The sequence below is a fragment of the Apteryx mantelli genome, chromosome 1, assembly GCF_036417845.1.
Source record: "Apteryx mantelli isolate bAptMan1 chromosome 1, bAptMan1.hap1, whole genome shotgun sequence".
Classification (NCBI taxonomy): Eukaryota; Metazoa; Chordata; class Aves; order Apterygiformes; family Apterygidae; genus Apteryx; species Apteryx mantelli.
In genome coordinates, this window is record NC_089978.1 from 127,955,941 (window position 1) to 127,974,969 (window position 19,029).

Consider the following 19,029-nt stretch of genomic DNA (forward strand, 5'->3'; position numbering starts at 1 on the left):
CAGTGGGAACGGGGTGCCTTGATACCTTCACAAATCTGCAAATACCTATGAGCATGATTTCTTCAAAGTGTGCATGTCAGTAACAGATGTGAATGCTGATGTAAGTTAAAGAAATACTGAAGATGTGATTTCACATCCACCTTAAGATGGCCAGTGTCTGTTGCTGAAAAGGACTCCCACCAGCCCCCTTTCCTGCTGCCTCCACGGTGCTGCTGGAGCATATTCATGGCTGCAGAGTCAGCAGGCTCAGGGGCCTAATGCAGCTGAAAAGTAACACTACTAAAAAACAAACATAAAAATGTTTTTTTCTTCTGGATGAGCTATCTGATATCCTTGTGACCATATGGCTCCAGGAGCAGTAGTGCTAGCAGAAGGAAAGGAGCAGGAATGAATTGTGCCTCCAGTGGATGAGAGAGCAGAACTGCTCCTTTCCATAGCACAGTGTATCTAGATTGGTGTAAGCTGATCTTGCACTGTCCCCTCAGAAGCCTCCATGAGCCCACAGTGCCTTCGTATTAGACATGGCGTGTGCACACAATTGAGAGCAGCCTAAGTAATCATGTTATAGGTGGTGTAGGGACAAAGATGTACTACATAATGTTTGGGTGTCCATCTAGGGCAGGAGTTCCCAGAGATGATCCCTACCTACTTAATTATAGTGCCTATCCTTTTCCATCAAATCCCTCTGGGGTGAGTGCCTTCTCCTCCAATATCGTCTTGTATGGAGCTCTCTTGGCTTCCTTCGCCTGCCAATGTCAGCTAAAAAGTTTCTCCTACTTCCCTGGGCCTCTTAACTGCTCCTTTCCACTGCTACTTAACTTATCTCAGCTGCTGACTGTCACAGAAACTCCCTAATTACCCTCATGGTCTCTGAGAATGATTGAGGGTTTTTTTGTGTGCAAATTAATGAGTCACTGTAGGAACAGTATAATCAAGAAAGAACAAGGCTACAGCAGTGCAAAACCTATTATTCTTTTATTGGACAAGTGTAGTTTTAATGCTCACACTCGAAGGTATGCTGATAAATATATTAAAACTGCTTGGGACATGGAAACCAACCGACCAACCAACACCACTGTTCCTGTGAAGCTTAGAATCTGAAATTGGTATGCACAGTCCCTTAATGGCATGGACTTAGCATAGAATAAATCCAACCACAGATTTTAAAGCAAAGCTGTTTCGTTATTATTAAGTGGCTATGTCACTTTGTTAACACCACATTTGTCCTACCATTTCTGAAGTGTGAAACACCTCATTTCAAAGTGACATTTTCAAAAAGACTCCCATGTTAACTTAGCCTATGAAATTATCTCCATGCATATTTTCTCCATAGCCCACTCAACCCAGGCCCCTCTTGGCAGATGCTCCCTGAAACTAGAGGGACATATTACACCTCTAAAGGTATGAAGTCTGTGTAAAGTCCTGTCTAAAGTCCACAGCGGTGAAAAGAGCAGCCTCCGTACCGTATCCATCATTCCTGGTGTGGAAAGGCTGGCTGCTCAGCCAGGTTGTGGTGCATCAATATGAGATCTGTAAGCTGGAGGAACTGAGGTGATCTGAAGTCATTAGTTTTACTTGTCTGATCTGAGCCAAGAATATATTGTCAAGGCAAAATATTGTCACGCAGGCATCTATGGTGATAGCCCAATGCACCTGAAAAGTAGACTCCTGATGGGTACAGTATACACATTTACTGAGAGTGAGCATGGCCTGGCTTACCCCGGGTTTGCCCAGGTTAGTGCTCTCAGGGTAGTTATGGCATTGAGAACTTTTAGGGCAATATAAAAGAGACTTGGGATCTCAGTAAAGCTGGCTTAGGCTTCTGTTTTTATTGATGTATCTACTCTCATTTTAATCAGGTACTGACATCTTCCCTTACTGTACATAGCTGGAATTCCCCTGTGTAGACAAGCATTTGTAGCAGTGCAGCTATACCGAGAGCAGTAACAGGTATCCCCAAATGCAGTATGTCAGAGACCTACTGATACCGCTTTCAGCACACTTTCAGCTACTAAGAAGCTGGTAGAGATCACTGGGTTCTAAGTAAAAGCAGAAGATAGGAAAGACTATTGCATGTTGGAAAGGTTATATTATGTTTCTACCTCATTTGCAGTGACTTTGCTCTGGGAAGCAATTTATACAAAGGTGCTGTGTGAAAGTAAGTTCATATGTTTTCAGAATGGCTATATATATGTGTGTGTGTGTGTATATATATATATATATATATAAGGTAACTGTGCATATGTTAGAGACTTGTATGTCATAAACATGTGTATGTCATCACCAATTTTAGTTGGGGGATGCAACTGCCAGTGCAGTTTGAGGGAATTCTTCAAAATTGCTGTTGCAAGCATGTGGGATGGCAATTTATTTAATAGCTCCAGAGGCAAAGAAGAATTTTATCTTCAACAGACAGCTGATGAGTCTGGGTACTTTTTTTGTGAGCCTAATTGGCCTTCTCCCATAATCATCCACCCTCTCCCCACCCTAGCCCTCCCTAAGCTTTCCGAATTTGGGATACTCAATCTTTTTAAGCATTTTGAAATGGGCAGTCATACTCTGTCATCCTGCAGACAATGAATTTCCACTGACGATCCCTGTATGGGAAGAGAGACAAAACATAGGCGTTAATGAGACTACGAAGGGCAACTGCAGAGGATAAGACAGTACAGAGAAGAACAACTCTACACCAGACATTACAGCGACAAAGACATCTGTCTGCCCTTAGCCTGTCTTTCCTCTGAGTGCTTTGTGGTTTTTGTGTGACGGAAGGAGATTAAGTATGTCTGCAAGTTGTGATTCCCTCCCGCTCCCCAATAAGATAAGAAAATCACCTCTCTGAGTAATCAGGTCTCTGAGTATTTCTCAGAAGATAGTGACTCTTGATGGTGATCAGTCCTGAATCAGCTTTGAACAGAAAGGAAACCAAGAGGGAATGGATGGTTCTAGTCAAAAGTTATTGCCATGTGATGTATTGCTCAGAAATATGTACAAAGTGAAATGCTGGGGTGAGCTTCAAACCATTTCTAAGTGGGAAGTTATCCACATAACAAAATCATTCCTGTTTTTTTTTCTTTTCTTCTTCACTGATAGGTCTTCTAGCTAGTGACCTTTGTTAAAGATGTGAAAGAATCAATAAGTGAAGGAAATTAAATTCACATCTCATCCTTGATCTCCACCAGTCACATGTGAGGCAGAGTAACTTTTACTAGTGTAAGCAGAGTTTATGCTCTTCCTGCTTTGTGACTAATCGGATGTTTTAATTCTCTCTCAGGAGAGCAGTATGATACCAACTAATAATCATTAGTGAAAAGAAACATGCCTGGAGCAGCAAGGTGCAAGAGTGGAGGCCAGTGATTTAGTGCCCAATACCTAATACCCTGAAAATTTCTGCCTTAGCTTATTGTACATTACATTTTCCCTGACAGAAAGGCATGGTTCAGAGGAGCAAGTATTATCTTGCCATGGAGCAGAGCATGCACAATGCAGCTGCTCAGTTTAAGCTGTTTGGTACTGGGTAACTCTGGCAGTTAGATCTAGAGTACAGTACTTGCAGATGGCACCAGTCATTTAAAGTAGTAATGGGTAGTTCTCCAAAGGCTCTGAAAGTTTGGATTCTGCTAACAGTGAACTCTTAAGCCTGAGACATGGCACGGGCAGTGCTGCAGGAGCAGCTCGGCAGGAGCTCTCTCTGCAAGACTCCTGCCTGTGTCCCCGCTTTGTGCTGGCCAGCCCCAAGCAGTGTGGAGACAGGTGCAGGACTGACTGTCAGTCTTAACTAAGGACAGGGATGTGTCTCTGCCTGAGGTTTGGGTATCACCTGCTTTCTTCTATGGTTTCATTGCCTGGATGACTCTATTTACCCTGGAATAAGAATAATTTGACCCTTAAGCTCTCCGTAGGTGTAAAGCTTCTCATTTCAGCTTTCATTTACTGAGTTTTTTCATTGAATTTTTCTTTGCTAATTCATGAGTTAATGCTGAGTGTTGTTTGGAATGGGTCTGTCTCCTACTCAGCAAGTCTGAGGTTGATTATGGAGTTTTTATTTTTCTTTTGTGTCCTTTTTTCTTTAGGCTTTCCTAGAGAGTTTTAATTATCATTCCCTCATAAAACTGTTAACAAAGGTTAATGAAATGCAAAGTTCATTTTTAGATTTATTTTAGGTAGTCCTCATTTGGGCTATGTGCATGCTCTTAAAATATATTTATTACTCTTTTGATCACTCAGATACCCATACAGAGGAAAAAGATGATTTATGTGGATTAACAGGGTTTTACCGGTCAATATTAGCACCTATTATCAGGGAGACTTTCATCTGAAAAGCTGAAGTTCAGTCATTTTTCTGAAAAAGGATGTTGTCAAGTTAAAACTCAGGTTGTTAGAAATAAATATATTCTATTCAAATGAAACAATGACATGCTCTAAAATTCTAAAACAATTATCTCCGAAGTTTTAATTTAAGCTTGGATTTTCAGATACTTAAGCATATATGCACAGGAGTGATGGCCAATAGATTTATGCATTTAATGCCTGTCTTATGCATGTCTTAATTTGTATTCTTTTGTACTACTCATGTTTGAAGTTAAGAGTATACCTACAACTTTTCAGGATGCAGGGAATTACTCTGCACCATTGATGTTGTGTGCTTATTCCATAGCTTATCAGCCTATTTCAAGTTGTAGATCCTTTGAAGTTTCCCCCTGGGGGGGTGCAGATTCCTTCGGGAATTACCATATGAACATTACTGTGCTCTATATATGAAGGTTCTACATATGTAGTCTATATAAGGGCCTGTCTTTGTAGACCCTTAGCACCAGTTTATAGATTTCCCCCCCCCCCCCCAAATTACTGATTTCATGCATTTTGCTTGGCTTGGTGAGCCAACACCGAATTGTCACTTTTACTCTCCAGTTGTCATGTGCCCAGTTCTATTAGACTTGAGTTTTTCCTGCTATAGGGAAAAGTTTCAATCTACAAACCTAAAATACCTGACAATTTATCTCAGCTCAGCCTGTAGGTATCCAGTTGTCTAGGCATTTCAAATGCACTTACTGCTGGGATATCTGAGGGCTGATGTATCTTTCAGTGATGATCTAGCAACTAAGAAACTGTTGGCTACTCAGATCACCCAAATAGATTGAACAGAAAACAGTTTTAAAAAAGAAATCATCTTAGGGCAATCTGCACATGCTACTTTATACTACACAGTGAAGGGCAAGCTGGGGCACATGCCAAGTGCGTCTGATAGCCCCCATCTTTCTGTCCAAGCTGCTCACCATGGCTTGGGCTATGAATGGTCAGTGGTGCTCAGAAAGAGCTGAACTCAAGATCACAGCCTCATATCAAGGCTTTGCGAGGGTGCCCATGCTATCACCACGTAGCAGATTTCAGAGTTCAGGCTGAAGCTATTCTTGTTTTGCAAAGGGCTTACAATATGTAGGTGTGTGTGGGCAGTTTCCATTGTTTTCAAACTACTTCACATATCTCGTGTCCACCTGCAAAAATCTCTGAAACTTGATTATATCAGTCTGTCTAATAAAAGATATTACCTCCCCTTACAAACGTTGCCTTACTTATGTCCATAGCTCATCCTGTCTGTAGCAACATTACCACCAGGCTCCCAGATGTGCTCCCAGAGATTTTCCAGACCTCTGCTAATTCTTTCCAGATGCCTTTGTCTTGCTTTACAGACGTTTGCCTTCTCCTTTTTGACCCGTTTAAAATGGGGCCTAAAAATGTGAATGTTAACCACTCATAAAACCTGTTTTCCATAGATGAGCTCATTAGGCCTCTGATGATGAAAAACAACTCAATCATTCATTCACAATACACAGGCATGGAAATTAATCTGACATCTTTCTTAGCTTTCTGGAGCATTCGCCAGAGTCATTACGTGCTCTCTCAAGTATCTGCACATCAGCAGTGACCCCAGTAATGTGCTGTCTTAGGAAGTAGGAGGGGAGGATATGATTTCTGCAAGCTAATTCAAAAAGTCTAAAAATACCCAACTGCTTGAAGTGATTAGGAGAGCTTACACTAAAATAGCTTCAGAGACTTTATTTTGTGCTTCTTGTTAGCCCAAGAGCATTGCCTGACATGGAGTAAATAGTAGGGACACAGGTTTAATGTGCTTGAAAATGAAAAGCAAGCTCAAAATCTACGGCATGTGCAAGCAGACAAGCTGCACATGCGTCTGCTTCGGGCAGGCTGGGACTGGGAATAGCATTTCTTCCTCCTATTCTGCCTCAGCCAGCTGCGAAGAACCATTTAGGAAGACAAACTTTGTATACTTTTGCATGCACACTCTTCATGAGAGTTACTGCATGAGTCTGAATTACAAACTGGCATCACAGGAAATCTTTTTGTTTGGTACACTAGGACAGAACAAGCTGGTTTTAATTATTCTGGAAGCTGCAGTCCAGCAAGTACATTAGGTCAGAAGAGTTTCTCAGATTGCATTGATAAAATATTTTCTCCATAGTTTTCACCTGCTGCTATTGCAGGTTCATCTCTACCATCATAGCAGTGGTAGAACAGAGATGGTGGTGGCTGTTGCCCTTTCCAAATACTGTGATCCCGTAACCTGTGAGGACTTGTACTTTCAACATCCCCATGATGCTCTCTCTGCTCTTGGCCAGTCCCACACTGTCACCTCATTCTGAAAGATATGTTAAGCCTTTGGTAGTCACACATGTGTGTCTGCTCAGAGGTACTGGTTGCCTAAACTGCTCTGTTTTCCAGACTCATTTGTGTGATTCCTGACATTACACTGGTCAGGTGATGGCTAGAATCCAGCTGCAGAGAGCTCACTGTCTGCAGTATCTCTCCTGCTCTCTGCAAGGGCTATGAGGAACCAGGGATAACAGCAGCACTGAGGAATATATAAGAGAAAATCCCAGTATAGGAAAATACCTTGCAGCTTTGTGTCTTCTTTATCCACAGGAAGGGGAGATACCTTTGAGTCAACCAACTGTGAAAGCTATTCTTCCACTTGTAGGAATAATGTGTACATGCAACTTCCAGTTGGTAATAAACAAGCTAATGAATTTAAATCAGAAAATTACAAATTCTTGATCTGCAACAGTCTGACAGTGTGATATCATTTCTGGAAAGGCCTCCTTATTTTAGGTAATTTTTTGGTTCAGAGAAACCCTAGCAAACTCTGGCAAGCTGAGAACATCAGAGTGACCAAAACAGCTCAGCTCCTTTGGACAGCATTGGAGGCAGCTCTCAATATTGGTGTGTTTGAAGCCCCATTTCTCCCTCCTCTGTCTCCTCTTCTCTCTCAGCCATTCTTGGCAACAACTGGCTGGTGCAGTGCACCTTGACTTGCTATCTGTGTTGTGTTTGATAACAAATGTTTTAATATACTGGACTGTGGTGTCTGAAAGAAACATCAGTAATGAAATAGCTCACATGGTTGATGAATTAGCAGTCAGTGAGAGATGAAGGAGTCAGGGCCCTCTTCCCACATTCAGATCTCTGTGAGTGCTCACGCTCTGCTCAGACCTGCTGCATTAGGATCTCTGTAGTTCCAGACAGACGGCACTGTTGGGTTTATGTGTAGTCCACTTTTTACAACTTCGCAATTGTATATATTAGAGAAGGAGAGTTGCTTCTTTTTAACTGAGCAGGGCACCTATGCATCTGTTGGCATGACTACAACTTTACTATCCATAGAGCCTCACTCAAGAGGAACAACTGATGACAAATATCACTGGGACTGAACAAGAGAAAGTAATGAACTCATTCCCTGGAAAGGAATAAGTGTGCATTGCATTAATTTTAATTCCTGGTGTGGCCTCAAATCTGTTTAGACCTGTGTTGCAATGCTTCAGTTGCAAAGACTGGGCATTTTATAACATTCAGATTGCAGTTTGTATGGTCTCATCTTTGCATGCTGGCAGATTCCGTGCTTCTCTGTCAAGAAGTGTGAGCCAAAATAAGCCCTTCATCCCCTGAAAGGGCAAAGCATTCCAGGTTGGACTTTCACAGGGCTAGAGAAAGGATGCTGTAGCTAGAGGCAGGTGAGAAACAAACTGAAGCAGTGTTATATTTTGTGGAGCTCAGGTTTAGCTAAGCCTACCACCACTGTATTTTTCATACTCAGAAGGACATGGCAGATAATCCCATGGTGCATGAAGATCTCCTTTTCCTTGTACACCACCCTGGATAATTAGCCACATGCATTGTGGACTTTGGTCCTCAGAAGTACTAGCCTGATGCTGAATACCACAGCTGATGACCTGTAGCCATGCACTACTTGGGGGAAATAGGAAAGGGAGAGCCTTTTAAAAAAATCTCTAGTAAAACAGAGCTAAAAAGCAAACCTGTCCACAGCAGAGAAAGTTGTGGTTGCCCCACGGATGTAATGGTCATAAGTATACATCATCATGTCCATATCTTCTCCATAGTGTCCAGGATATTCTGTTGTTAACCTTTACATTAAGGAAGAAGAAGAAAAAATAATTGACCATCTTGTAAAAAAGTCCAGTTGACTAAATGCAACTCAAACAGTAGATTTTTCTTTGGTTTCGTTGAAAGTTCTTATTTCTTAACAGCACCACAAGATGCAGTCTTATCCATACTCTACTTTCATTTCTCTTCTATGTAGCTATTTGAATAATTTAAGTAAATTTAGAATTATTAAGAGCAGGTTGGAATATTATATATACATATGTCTGCAATTTTAGGAGAAAAGCAGCCTGAACAAGAATTTAAAGCTTGTCTACTACTTATGTCTTTGTTGCAGGGATTTTTTCTGGCTTCTTGTCAGTCTGTTTGGTTTGCTACTGTAGTGCTGTAGCTGTTGCCAAGTTAAATAACTACAAGTATTTATGAATTTTATTAAATGAACATAGCAATTAATCCATTCCTCTTTGTTCTTTCCACTTTCAGCCTAGCTTGTAATTTAAAAATAATGGCTTGGACCATATTTTTTTGGCAGTGTATTTTATCTAAGAAACTCAAAGTGTTTTTATCTAAGACACTCAACGTGCTTCTGCATACATTAATCACATAATTGTTTCTGCTCCCCTGGGAAATAACAAGTAATACTGGACTTGGTTTTACAGACATTTTATAGGTTAATGGACAGTTGTAGGGAGGGGCTGGGACCTTGACCAGTATTTTAGGTCAACATTGTGTTAGAGGTCAGGAATCGAAACTCAGCACAATCTTTCCCCGCATTACACCATTTTATGTGGGAGTTGCTAATGGAGTTGTATCAGCTTCACTTCAGAGTTGCACGGGGAAGAATCAGGTTCCCTGTAAGGGAAATGCTGTCTCCATTGAAATGAATGGCTAAACTCCTATTAAGATTAACAAGGTTAAGATGCCTTTGCAGAAATCCTGACATCTGGTTTTCTGATCTAATTCAGCCCAGCAGAAGGACTTGAATGATGCTTGAAGGTGATCCTAGCCCACCCCATCGAAGGACTCATTTATATGTTTACATTTTGTTAAATAAGTTGAATTTGAGCACATGCTTAAATATTTTGCTCATTAGCAGTACAATTATTGGGATGGTTTAAAGTTTTTAAAATTAGATATTTTGGGGGTATTTGGGCCCTAAACTGGTAGCTGTTGAAGTACTGAGAAAGTCAAAGCTTACATGAAAACTGAGGGACTCTGGTATACACTGTATTAGGTAGGCTGCTTTCTTCTACTCACTAGAACAAAAAAATACTCCGTAATTGTTACCAGTGTCTGCATATTTTACTGTATTTTTCATCACTTTGTTTACCCCATTCTTATGTGGCTGACGTCTTCTTTGCAAAGCAGATGTGACTTAAATACAGGTCATTTTCAGCTTTTGAAAATGGAAGAAAGCCATCACCTAGTTGGAACATCATTCCTAACAAATCATTATTCCTTGACAAATGAAAAATGAGACTGAGTGTGAAATTCTGACATGATCCCTAAGTCTCAACAGTTAACTTCGCTGAACTTCTCTCAGTTTCCTGTGTCCTGTCCTTTGGCCATGGCAATCATTAGGTGAATTAATGGTTGTAATATGAGAGCGCCCATGCCCAAGTGCGTTTGGGAAGCAGAGGGCCAGGCCTGGTTGCAGCACCCATTGTCAGGGCTCTGACCAAGGGCCCAGGGATTAGCAGAGCCCTCCTGGTGCTGTTGATAAGAATTGAACAGCAATATTTCACAGGTCGTACAGACAGCTGCTGCAGGCTAGGAGGAACAGAAAAAGCTGCATACACAGGCAATTGTTAAGATGGATGTTTAGTCAGACAGGACAGAGTCATCACTATGCTCTGGAAGTGGGAAAATTAGAGCCACACTTTTCAGTCCAGCTCCAATGAATGTCCAAAATGAGGCCCCTATAGATTTTAAGGGAACTGGGGCAGGTCCAGACCAAGAGAATAAATAAAAGCATTACAGAAAGCCCTTTCTCACTGTGCCAAGTATGCTCGTAGGTTTTCCTAGACTGTAAAGTTTGTCACATAAATATGTGAAACCATGGCAAACCTACTTTCTCCATTATTTTGACTGAAGGCTGACAGTATCATTTTTGCATTCAGGACATCTCACCTCATGTTCCTGAATATACTTGTCAGTGTCAGACAGTTATAGCTGACCTTTGAATACTTTTTTACCTAGGCTAGACAGCCTATGACCTGAATCTCTAGTGCACTTTTATGGCCCTATAAAAGCCATTAACCTGAGTATAAACCGGTCCCTAGGTATATAGGGACTAGTTTGCTGGAAACCCTCCAGTTGGCAAAGAGCTGCTTTCAGGGCTCAGTACTCCATGTCAGGAGCTGCAGTGTGAATGCCATAGGGCTAGAGTCCACAAAGACTGTCCTTTGCTACCTGGTTTGTATTTTACCATTTTCTTTCCTCCGATACTGAGGTCTTGAGGAGGACCTGCTGTGTGCCTGAGTCACACCTCAGTGAAGGCAAGGATCTGAATCTGGGAACTTGAGGGTATTTCTGGATCTGTAGCCAGAGGCCAAGAGAAACTGTAAACATCTATGCTAGTTAATTAACACTAGAAAATGTTTTGGGCACTAGAACTCGATTGCCCAGACTGGTAAATTGTTAGGACAATCCTCTGGACTGTTTTGGCCCAGACCACCTAGCACTACTGTAGACTACTCACCGTTTGGGTGTTAGCGTAAGCAAGGTACCATTCGCAACAGGCAGAATGCGGCCACCCTGTTTTGGAGGGTAAGAAAGTTTAATAGGATGGCTGCCTCCTGTGCCAGAGGAAAGTCCCTACGTTTAGTTTACTAATTTGTAGTGTGAGTGTCTGCTAGCACAGACTTGGAAGGCGTCTTGGAAGATGCCTAGGTCATGGCAGGCATTTGGGACCTGTGGCATGGGGACCAGATATGGGCTAGTATTTGATTTCGCATTTCTCCATCAACTCCGGACTGTTGGGTTTAGGGAGTTTTTGGCTATTATTTTGAGAAAAACACTGAGATGCATGTATATGTTCCACCAAATGTGTTTCAAACATCTGTTTGGCTTTCAGCAAGGAAAATATTCTGTAATCTTGACCAGCACTATATGCTGGGCAGGGTAGACTGTGCAAAGCATGAGATTTAAAAGCTGCTTTTAGCCCCACTCAGAGGCAGAAATGAAGTAACTGAGTCAGTCCCTTGAAGTAGTTTCATGAGTCTTTCAGTTAAAAAGTAAATCTCATGATGTGCTCAAGAATTACTGTGAAAGGTCTCAAGGATGTTTCTCAGAAGTAGGTGGTGTTATTCTGAAGTGAAGGGATGTGGTAGGGAAAGCCTGCATTTAGCTTCCCTCCCTTTTCTTTCTGCCTGCTCTCCTCTTCTCTCTACTAACTTCTCCACATTACCATTCAGCCTTTCATGGCTCCTCCAATAAGACATGTTCAAAAAGCAAATGTATGAAAATTACCAAAACAAATGATATGGGGATTTGAGCTGTTCTGCAGTTTGTCTTGTAAGATGGAGAGATGCCTACTAACTCCTTTTGTTCTGGAGAGAAAAAATGTAAATAGTGCTAGGAAAGCAATGTTCAAATTCATTTGTCTAATTCTGTTCTCTTTGATGTTTGCCGTACTCATTTATGTAACCGTTCCCTGAAGCCCGTGCATCCCAAGGTCAGCTGGATTGCGTGAGAGCCTTTAGAAGGAAATGCAACTCATTATCTATATCACAGGATTTTGTGCTGTTAACCAGCCCTTATCTGTTATCCCCATTTTTGGAGTCCTGAGGCTGTGTCTTACAAAAAATATCAGCACTGAGAAATCAAGCTCTAGCATTGATAGCATAGGGGTATTCAGTACTTGGAAGGGAGAAAGTTCATTTAACTCAACAGCTAAAGGTCTTCTCAAAGCAGTCTGCCCAGCACAAGTCCTTGGCTCCCTCAGCATTTCTTGTAGCTTAGTGTGTAACCTTAGTATTGAACTTTCAACTGAAAATACTATGTGTTTTACTCCCTAATGCAATGCTGCATATCAACTGTGCACCACCTACCAGAGCCCTACAGACCACCAGTGATTTGCAGGCAATTTATTTACGAATGTGGTAGCATTTGTAAGCCACATGTGGCTTACATGACCCACGGGGAGTCATGACACAAGTGAAAAGAGGCGCTCTTTACCATAGTTGGTGAGAATTTGCCAGTCCAAGGCAGTCTGGAAGAGCAAAGATAAGTTTGGAAAGACCCATCTGCAGCAGCCTGAATGAGAGCCCTGTAAGTGCTTCTAGCACTGACCTGTTAGCAAAAACGCCTGGGCTAGGGGAGCACCGAGGAGCCTGGGAATTGCCAAGTGCTGAGATGAAGCTGCTGCTGCCCTTTGGGGTGATCTAAGGCCTCTGGGACCAAGCAGTGGTGCTATTGGAGCCTGAGAGAGCAGATGAGGGACAACCCTTGAACAGAGACAGCCATGAGACCTGCGTTACGTTGATCACGGCACCTAGACACTGAATAGTTTGGGGCCAAATGAACCCTGAGGAGGTAGGGGACCAGCATAGAGGCCAGCAAGCTGCATGTCAGTGGGATTGTATCCTTAACCTGGATGGGCCCAGAAGTGTTAAATTTGGGGAAGGGCTTGCAGAGGAGAGGAAATAGCAATGTGAGAACTTTGTCCAGTGGTAGTCTCTTCATCTGAATGATCCGTTTGCAAGAATTAGTACAGAAAATAGAGGAATTTTGCTTCCGCTTTACAAATCTACTTCAGGTTAGTATTAAGGGTACGGCATTTGCACATGAGATATTTGGAGCAATAGTGGTGTTGCTGAGAGAGCAGAAGGCAGGAAATTCTGCTGTAAGGGCTGGAAAAAAAGCTTGTGAGAGGGAATGTAAGTGGTTTGGCATGTGTGTGGAGAAAGGCAGGAACACCTGACAGAAAAGGGTGTTTTCATAATGGGATTTTTACCTAGTGCAGTTGATCTAGGATGCCTTCTCTTCTGACTGGTTGCCCCCCGCCCCACGCTTTATAAATGTACTTTAGCGTAATCCCATAAATCTTGCTTAGGGCAGAAAATGTATTGAAGAAAAAGGCATCATTAAAGACATTAAATCTGTAACAGGATTACTGTTATTATTTTAGTTTGAAAGTAGCAATATCTTATTTATTCTCCATAGTGAAGAATTAGTGTGCTAGGGATTAATAGAAGACACAGGGTTATTTATTCAGCACTGAGAAGAATGTTGTAATAATCTACAGTGCTTCTTAACACTCTTTAAGGACTGACTTCAGAGGCAGTTATCATGAATCTCTTTTTCACAGATAAAGAGCTAGAGTAACACCGATGGCCTTATTAGTGTTTTACAACCCTCACCTTACTGAAGTAAATGGGGACTTGTGAGTATGCATTGTCTTCAGATATCAAGCAGAGAAAAGAAATCTAAAAAGATCAAAAATAGTCAGTCGTAGAGCTCGTTTCCTGCTCCAGCTGTTGAATATACTTATTCCCTAATGGTAAATGCATTGTTTCAGAGTGCCTTACCCTTTTCTGTTCTTGCACAACTATTATGCTAGCAAGATGAATGGCTGCTCTTTAACCTTTCTTTTCCTCCTCACTGCTGAACTTTTCCTTTAACAAAGCAAGTGCCAAAAGAAGGAACTGATTCATTTCAAGAGGGAAGCATAAGCTTTGACATTGACTTTGTGATCTTTGAGGACAAGAAGTGTCCCATGAGTGGCCATATTGCTTCAGATGTTATTTATAATTGCTTGAAGAGTATGGCTTTCCTAAAGGAGAATTTTGTTTCAAGAGCCATGAGCTGGTATGTCACATTCACCGAACATGGGAATTAAATGCCCCTTTAATCAGCGTCAATTGTTTCTCTAGCTGGCAGACAGTGGGCATCCCCTTTTAACAAGCATGTTGTGCTGAAAAGCCAAAGCAGGTCTTAGTAAAGTGTCTATAGGAAAGCCTGCCCACGTTCATAGTAGAGATCCAGGACTGCCGGGCTGCCAGGGAACTAGAGATATCCTGGAGCTCTTGTAGAGGTGAGCAGTTTTCTTATATGGCCACGTCACATGCATTTCTGGATTGATTTCAGGCTCCACTGCTGCTTCCAATGTACGCTGTGAGCCTAGGCACATCATTGTGCTTCTCTTTAGGCTCTGATCTAGTGAGACCATAAACTCTCACAGGAGCTAAGGAGCCTTGTGGCCAACACAGTGGGACCACAGCTCTTCGTGGAGGCCTACAAGAAGCAGTGTAATACAAATAACAGTAGCAGCTGAAAGCTCAGGACACCTTCTGCCCATTCCTCAAGAAAGACATGGCTGAAATAACATTAGCCAACTTCCCAGGGTTAAGTGAATGTGTTTAATATGAGGTGTCTGAAGGATGGCCCTGGAGATAGAACTGTAATGTTGTTTCTGCTAGGATAACAATAAAATCAATAAAATACCTTTAAAAAAGCAGGGGTACAGGGATTGGATTGCCTAGAAGTGTTTGTTTCCACCACATCTATTCTGAATTCACCTCCTGGAATGATATCTGTGCTGCTGGCAATCCCGTAGAAGCCTGCTCAGAATCTCAATATCAGTATGGCTTTGGTAGCAGGTTGAGGCAAGGAAACAAATAAGTTCTTTAAGCCCCATAGCTCTTGGAAAATGTAATTGTTGCCTGGACAATGTCACAGTGACAGAGAGCAGCCAGAGCTCCAGACAGACATTCTGACACTTGGACTGCTGGTTGTTTGGAGAGGGGAAACAGTCATAAACAGTTTGTGCAGACATGGGCCTGCTCTGTGACATGTGTTTGCTTTTGAGAGTATGGAATCAAGCTTTCAATTTCCCTGCAAAGAGAAAAATCTGAGGTCCAATGGGACTATTTAATAACACTGTCTCCACATCTGCAAGGGATTTGCTGCTTTATGATTTAGATAACCATTCAGTTTATTTTACTGCAGTAGCATTCTATAGCCAGGTAAAATAATTGGAGCTTTTCTGCCTCCTGTGAGGAATGTTAATTATTTTCAGTATGGTAAAAATATGCAGAATCCATGACAAGACTTGGCATGGTGAGGAAGGAAATCAAGTACTTGTAAAAAAAAATTAAAAATAACAAGTGCAAAACTATGAGAATGCAAAAGATTAGTATAATTATTTGCAGGATGGGCTCACTGTGCAGCTAAACTGTGAATTAATGGTGAGAAGAGGAGCTGTGAAACATAACTGCTGGACTCTAAGAGTAAGGATATAGACACTACTCAAGCAAAGTCCTTTAAGCATGTGTTTGGCTTTAACTATGTGCTTAAGTTAAGCAAAGTGCTTAAGTGTGAGTTTCAGTTAGCATAATGGTACCATAAATTAGTATTCCAATAAGTAGCATCAGGACTCAAAAAATACAGAAAGGAATGTTCCAGCTCTAAAAGCTGGGTCAAATTCTAACAAACCATTTGTGTGGCTAATCTGCATGGGAGAAAACTGTCTTTATTCCTTTTAGGGAAGAAAAGTTCACTTCAGCAGGAATATACTCCTGCATGGGTCTCCTGAAAGAGAAGATCCAAGAGAAACCATAAATAAAGATCACTTCTCTTACTACTTATATATTTACCAAAGATCCATGTGAGGAGACATCTGGAAAAGGAAGGGATTAAATACCCATGATGAAAACACTAATTTAAAACAAAAAGTTTTTTTACGCCTCAGTACTGTTAGTTTTCCTTAAAAATGCCTTTCTGCCTGCATTTGGTTCCATAATGAGAGATTCATTGCAAGCTAAAATTCAAGGCTCTAAGAAATTCTGCAGTGTGGACTGTCTTTTAGTATGGATTTTCCTGTGCATCACACATGATCCATGAGGCACCACAGTCATTTCATATTTTCCTGATACTACTTTTCCACATAGTCATAAATTGATAGATGCCTTTGCATGAAATTAAGCTGCTTCAACCAAGAAACAGGAGTCAGCAGCATGTTAATAGCCATTTCTCCACAGACAGTTTGTTGACAACTAGTTTCTGGAACAGAAGGAAATACCATTATAGGCTTGGGCAGAAACTGTAATAAATTATGGTACTATATACGCACACACATTTTTATTATATTTTATATGTATAAACATTTTGATGTACTACCAATGATAGGCTAGAGCTGCTTTGCAGATTGTTCAGAAACGCAGACTCTGTTGCAAATGCATCTTAGGCAAACAGTGCAAGATACAGACAAGTGTGATGTCTTAACTAGGTTTTGTGGCAATAACTTGGAAATGCCAATGAAAGTGGGGTTGTGAGTGAGAGCCACTGGGCTTAAGGCGTTTAAAGTTTAGTTCCTGAACACGGAAATTTAGCAGTTCTGACAAACTGCATCTGTAGTAGTAAAAGTGGTTCCAGGGCATGGAGTTTCACACTAGCACATTATGGATCGTGTTTGGATGTTAGCATAACAACTGGCATTCCCCCAGATGCTGTCTAGGGATGGTAGAGGGAATAAAACATAAAAGGACCTGTTCCCAGCAGACAATATGCATGAGACCACTGTTGTGGAGGAGAAGACAGTGTTTAGCTGCATGATGTGGGCCCTCTAGCAGAGGAGTCCTGTTTGGAATCACAGGATACCTCAGGCAGCAGGGGACCTCGGGAGGTCGCTAGTCCAACCCCCTGCTTGAAGCAGGATCAGCTGAGGTCAGTCCAGGCTGCTCAAGGCTTTATCCAGTCGGGTCTGGAAAACTTCCAAGGATGGAGCCTGCACAGCCTCGCTGGGCAACGGCTCCACCACCTCGCTGTCCTCATGGGGAAAGGCTTTTCCTTACATCCAGTCTGAACCCTTCTTGTTTCACCTTATGCCTGTTTTCTCTTGTCCTCCCATCATGCATTGCTGTGAAGAGCCTCACCCCATACTCTTGGTAACCTCCACATAGGTCCTGGGGGGATGCTGTTAGGTGCCCCTGAAGCCACCTCTTCTCCAGGCTGAACAAGCCCCGTCCCTCAGCTTCTCCTCACAGCGCAAGTGCTCCAGCCCCCAGGGCTGTCTCAGTGGCCGTCCACTGGACTCACTCCCGTTTATCAATGTTTCTCATGTATTGGGGGGCCCAAAACTGGACACAGAATTCAACATGTGGTCTCACATGCACTGAGCAGAGGGGTGTGATCACTCCCCTTGACCTGCTGGCTGTGCTCCTGTCAATGCAGCCCAGGACACTGCTGAACTTCTTTGCTGCCAGGGCCCACTGCTGGCTCCTGCACAGCTTGCTGGCCACCAAGATACCCAGGTCCTCTTCAGTAGAGCTGCTCCCCGGTCAGTCGGTCCCCAGCCTGGATTGTTGCCAGGGGCTCTTCCTTACCTGAAGCAGGACTTTGCATTTGTCCTTGTTGAATTTCATGAGGTCCCTGTCAGCCCATTTCTCCAGCTTGCCCAGGTCCCTCTGAATGGCAGCCAGCCCTCGAGCATGTCAACTTTTCTTCCCATTTTGGTGTCATCTGCAAACTTGGGGAGAGTGTGCTCTGTTGCCTCCTCCAGGTCATTGATAAAGAGGTTAATCAGGCCAGGTATCAGGACAGACCCCTGCGGTGCTCCATACTTCGCAATGGCATCCAGGTAGAGTATGACCCACTAACGACTACCAGCTGAACCTAATCATCCCGCCAGTCTTCTACCCATCCAGTTGTCTGCCCATCCAGATGGTAACATCCTAATTTGGATAACTGTATGCAGAGAGGCTTGTATCTACCTTGCTAACTCCGCAGGCAGAAGGAAAACTTGAAAGAAATTGGAAGAAATACTTTGTAAGGAAGCAGTCTAAGAGAGTCAGGTCACACAGGGGTCTCAAGAAAAAGAAGGTGTATGAGAGACTGTCCAGGATGAGAGAGGATATGGAAGTGTCAGGATAGGCTGGTAGCTTGACCAGAACTAACTGAGCTCCAGTCGGAGTGACTGGGGGTGATAGTAGATGGTGCAAAAAGGTTTTATAATAAACCTGTAATCTTAGTACACTCCAGAACCTTTTCACAAGCCTGGGTGTCAGATCTGTGCAGAGGTTTGATGCTGTGATGTTCAGCTCTCCTTTCCCAGAAGGATGTGACCACAAAGGAGCAGATTTTTCCCCTACTTAAGTGGGGAAGCACTTCACCTGCCTTTGAAATGCAGCCTTTTCTGCATGGAAAGATGGTAGCTGCTGACCAGCATAACGCATTCTTGTTCAAGGATAAGAAACAGAGTGTTATCACTGTTTGAAACAGAGGGGCAGTATAGAAATCCATGTGCAGCTGGGATGAAAACACAAGACATCAGTAACCCCAGACATTTCCATTAGGATTTGCACTACTCTGTATTCTGATTTGCAAGAGAGAGACAAAGCCATTCCAAGGTTGTCAAGACAACGTCTGAATGCAACAGAATTGGCAACAATAACAAAAGAAATCAGAGATGATTTCTGTCGTCTCACTGAAAATTCACACCATTAGAGGAGTCCGAGAGATTGGAAGAACTGCTTAAAACAGAGAGTGAGTCTCCCTCAGATGGAAGAGCTGGAGCAGGTGTGTAAATAAGTCTGCATGTGTAGAACATCTGTAGGCATTGGGGGCTGGAAAGGGGGCAGAGGACCATTCAAACATTTTTTTAGAGTTGCTATC

General features: G+C 42.4%; 1 protein-coding gene across 1 annotated transcript in view; it reads right to left on the bottom strand.

Moving 5' to 3' along the window:
* Positions 1–956: 956 nt before the first annotated feature.
* Positions 957–19,029, bottom strand: part of DPT (dermatopontin) — a 29,918-nt gene continuing 11,845 nt past the window's right edge. The window contains exons 3-5 of the mRNA XM_013950048.2: positions 8,331–8,438; positions 2,522–2,597; positions 957–1,584 (exon numbers count right to left, since the gene is read on the bottom strand). Of these exons, the coding sequence (XP_013805502.1) occupies positions 2,531–2,597; positions 8,331–8,438 (175 nt within the window). The 3' untranslated portion in view covers positions 957–1,584; positions 2,522–2,530. The remainder of the gene's footprint in view (positions 1,585–2,521; positions 2,598–8,330; positions 8,439–19,029) is intronic.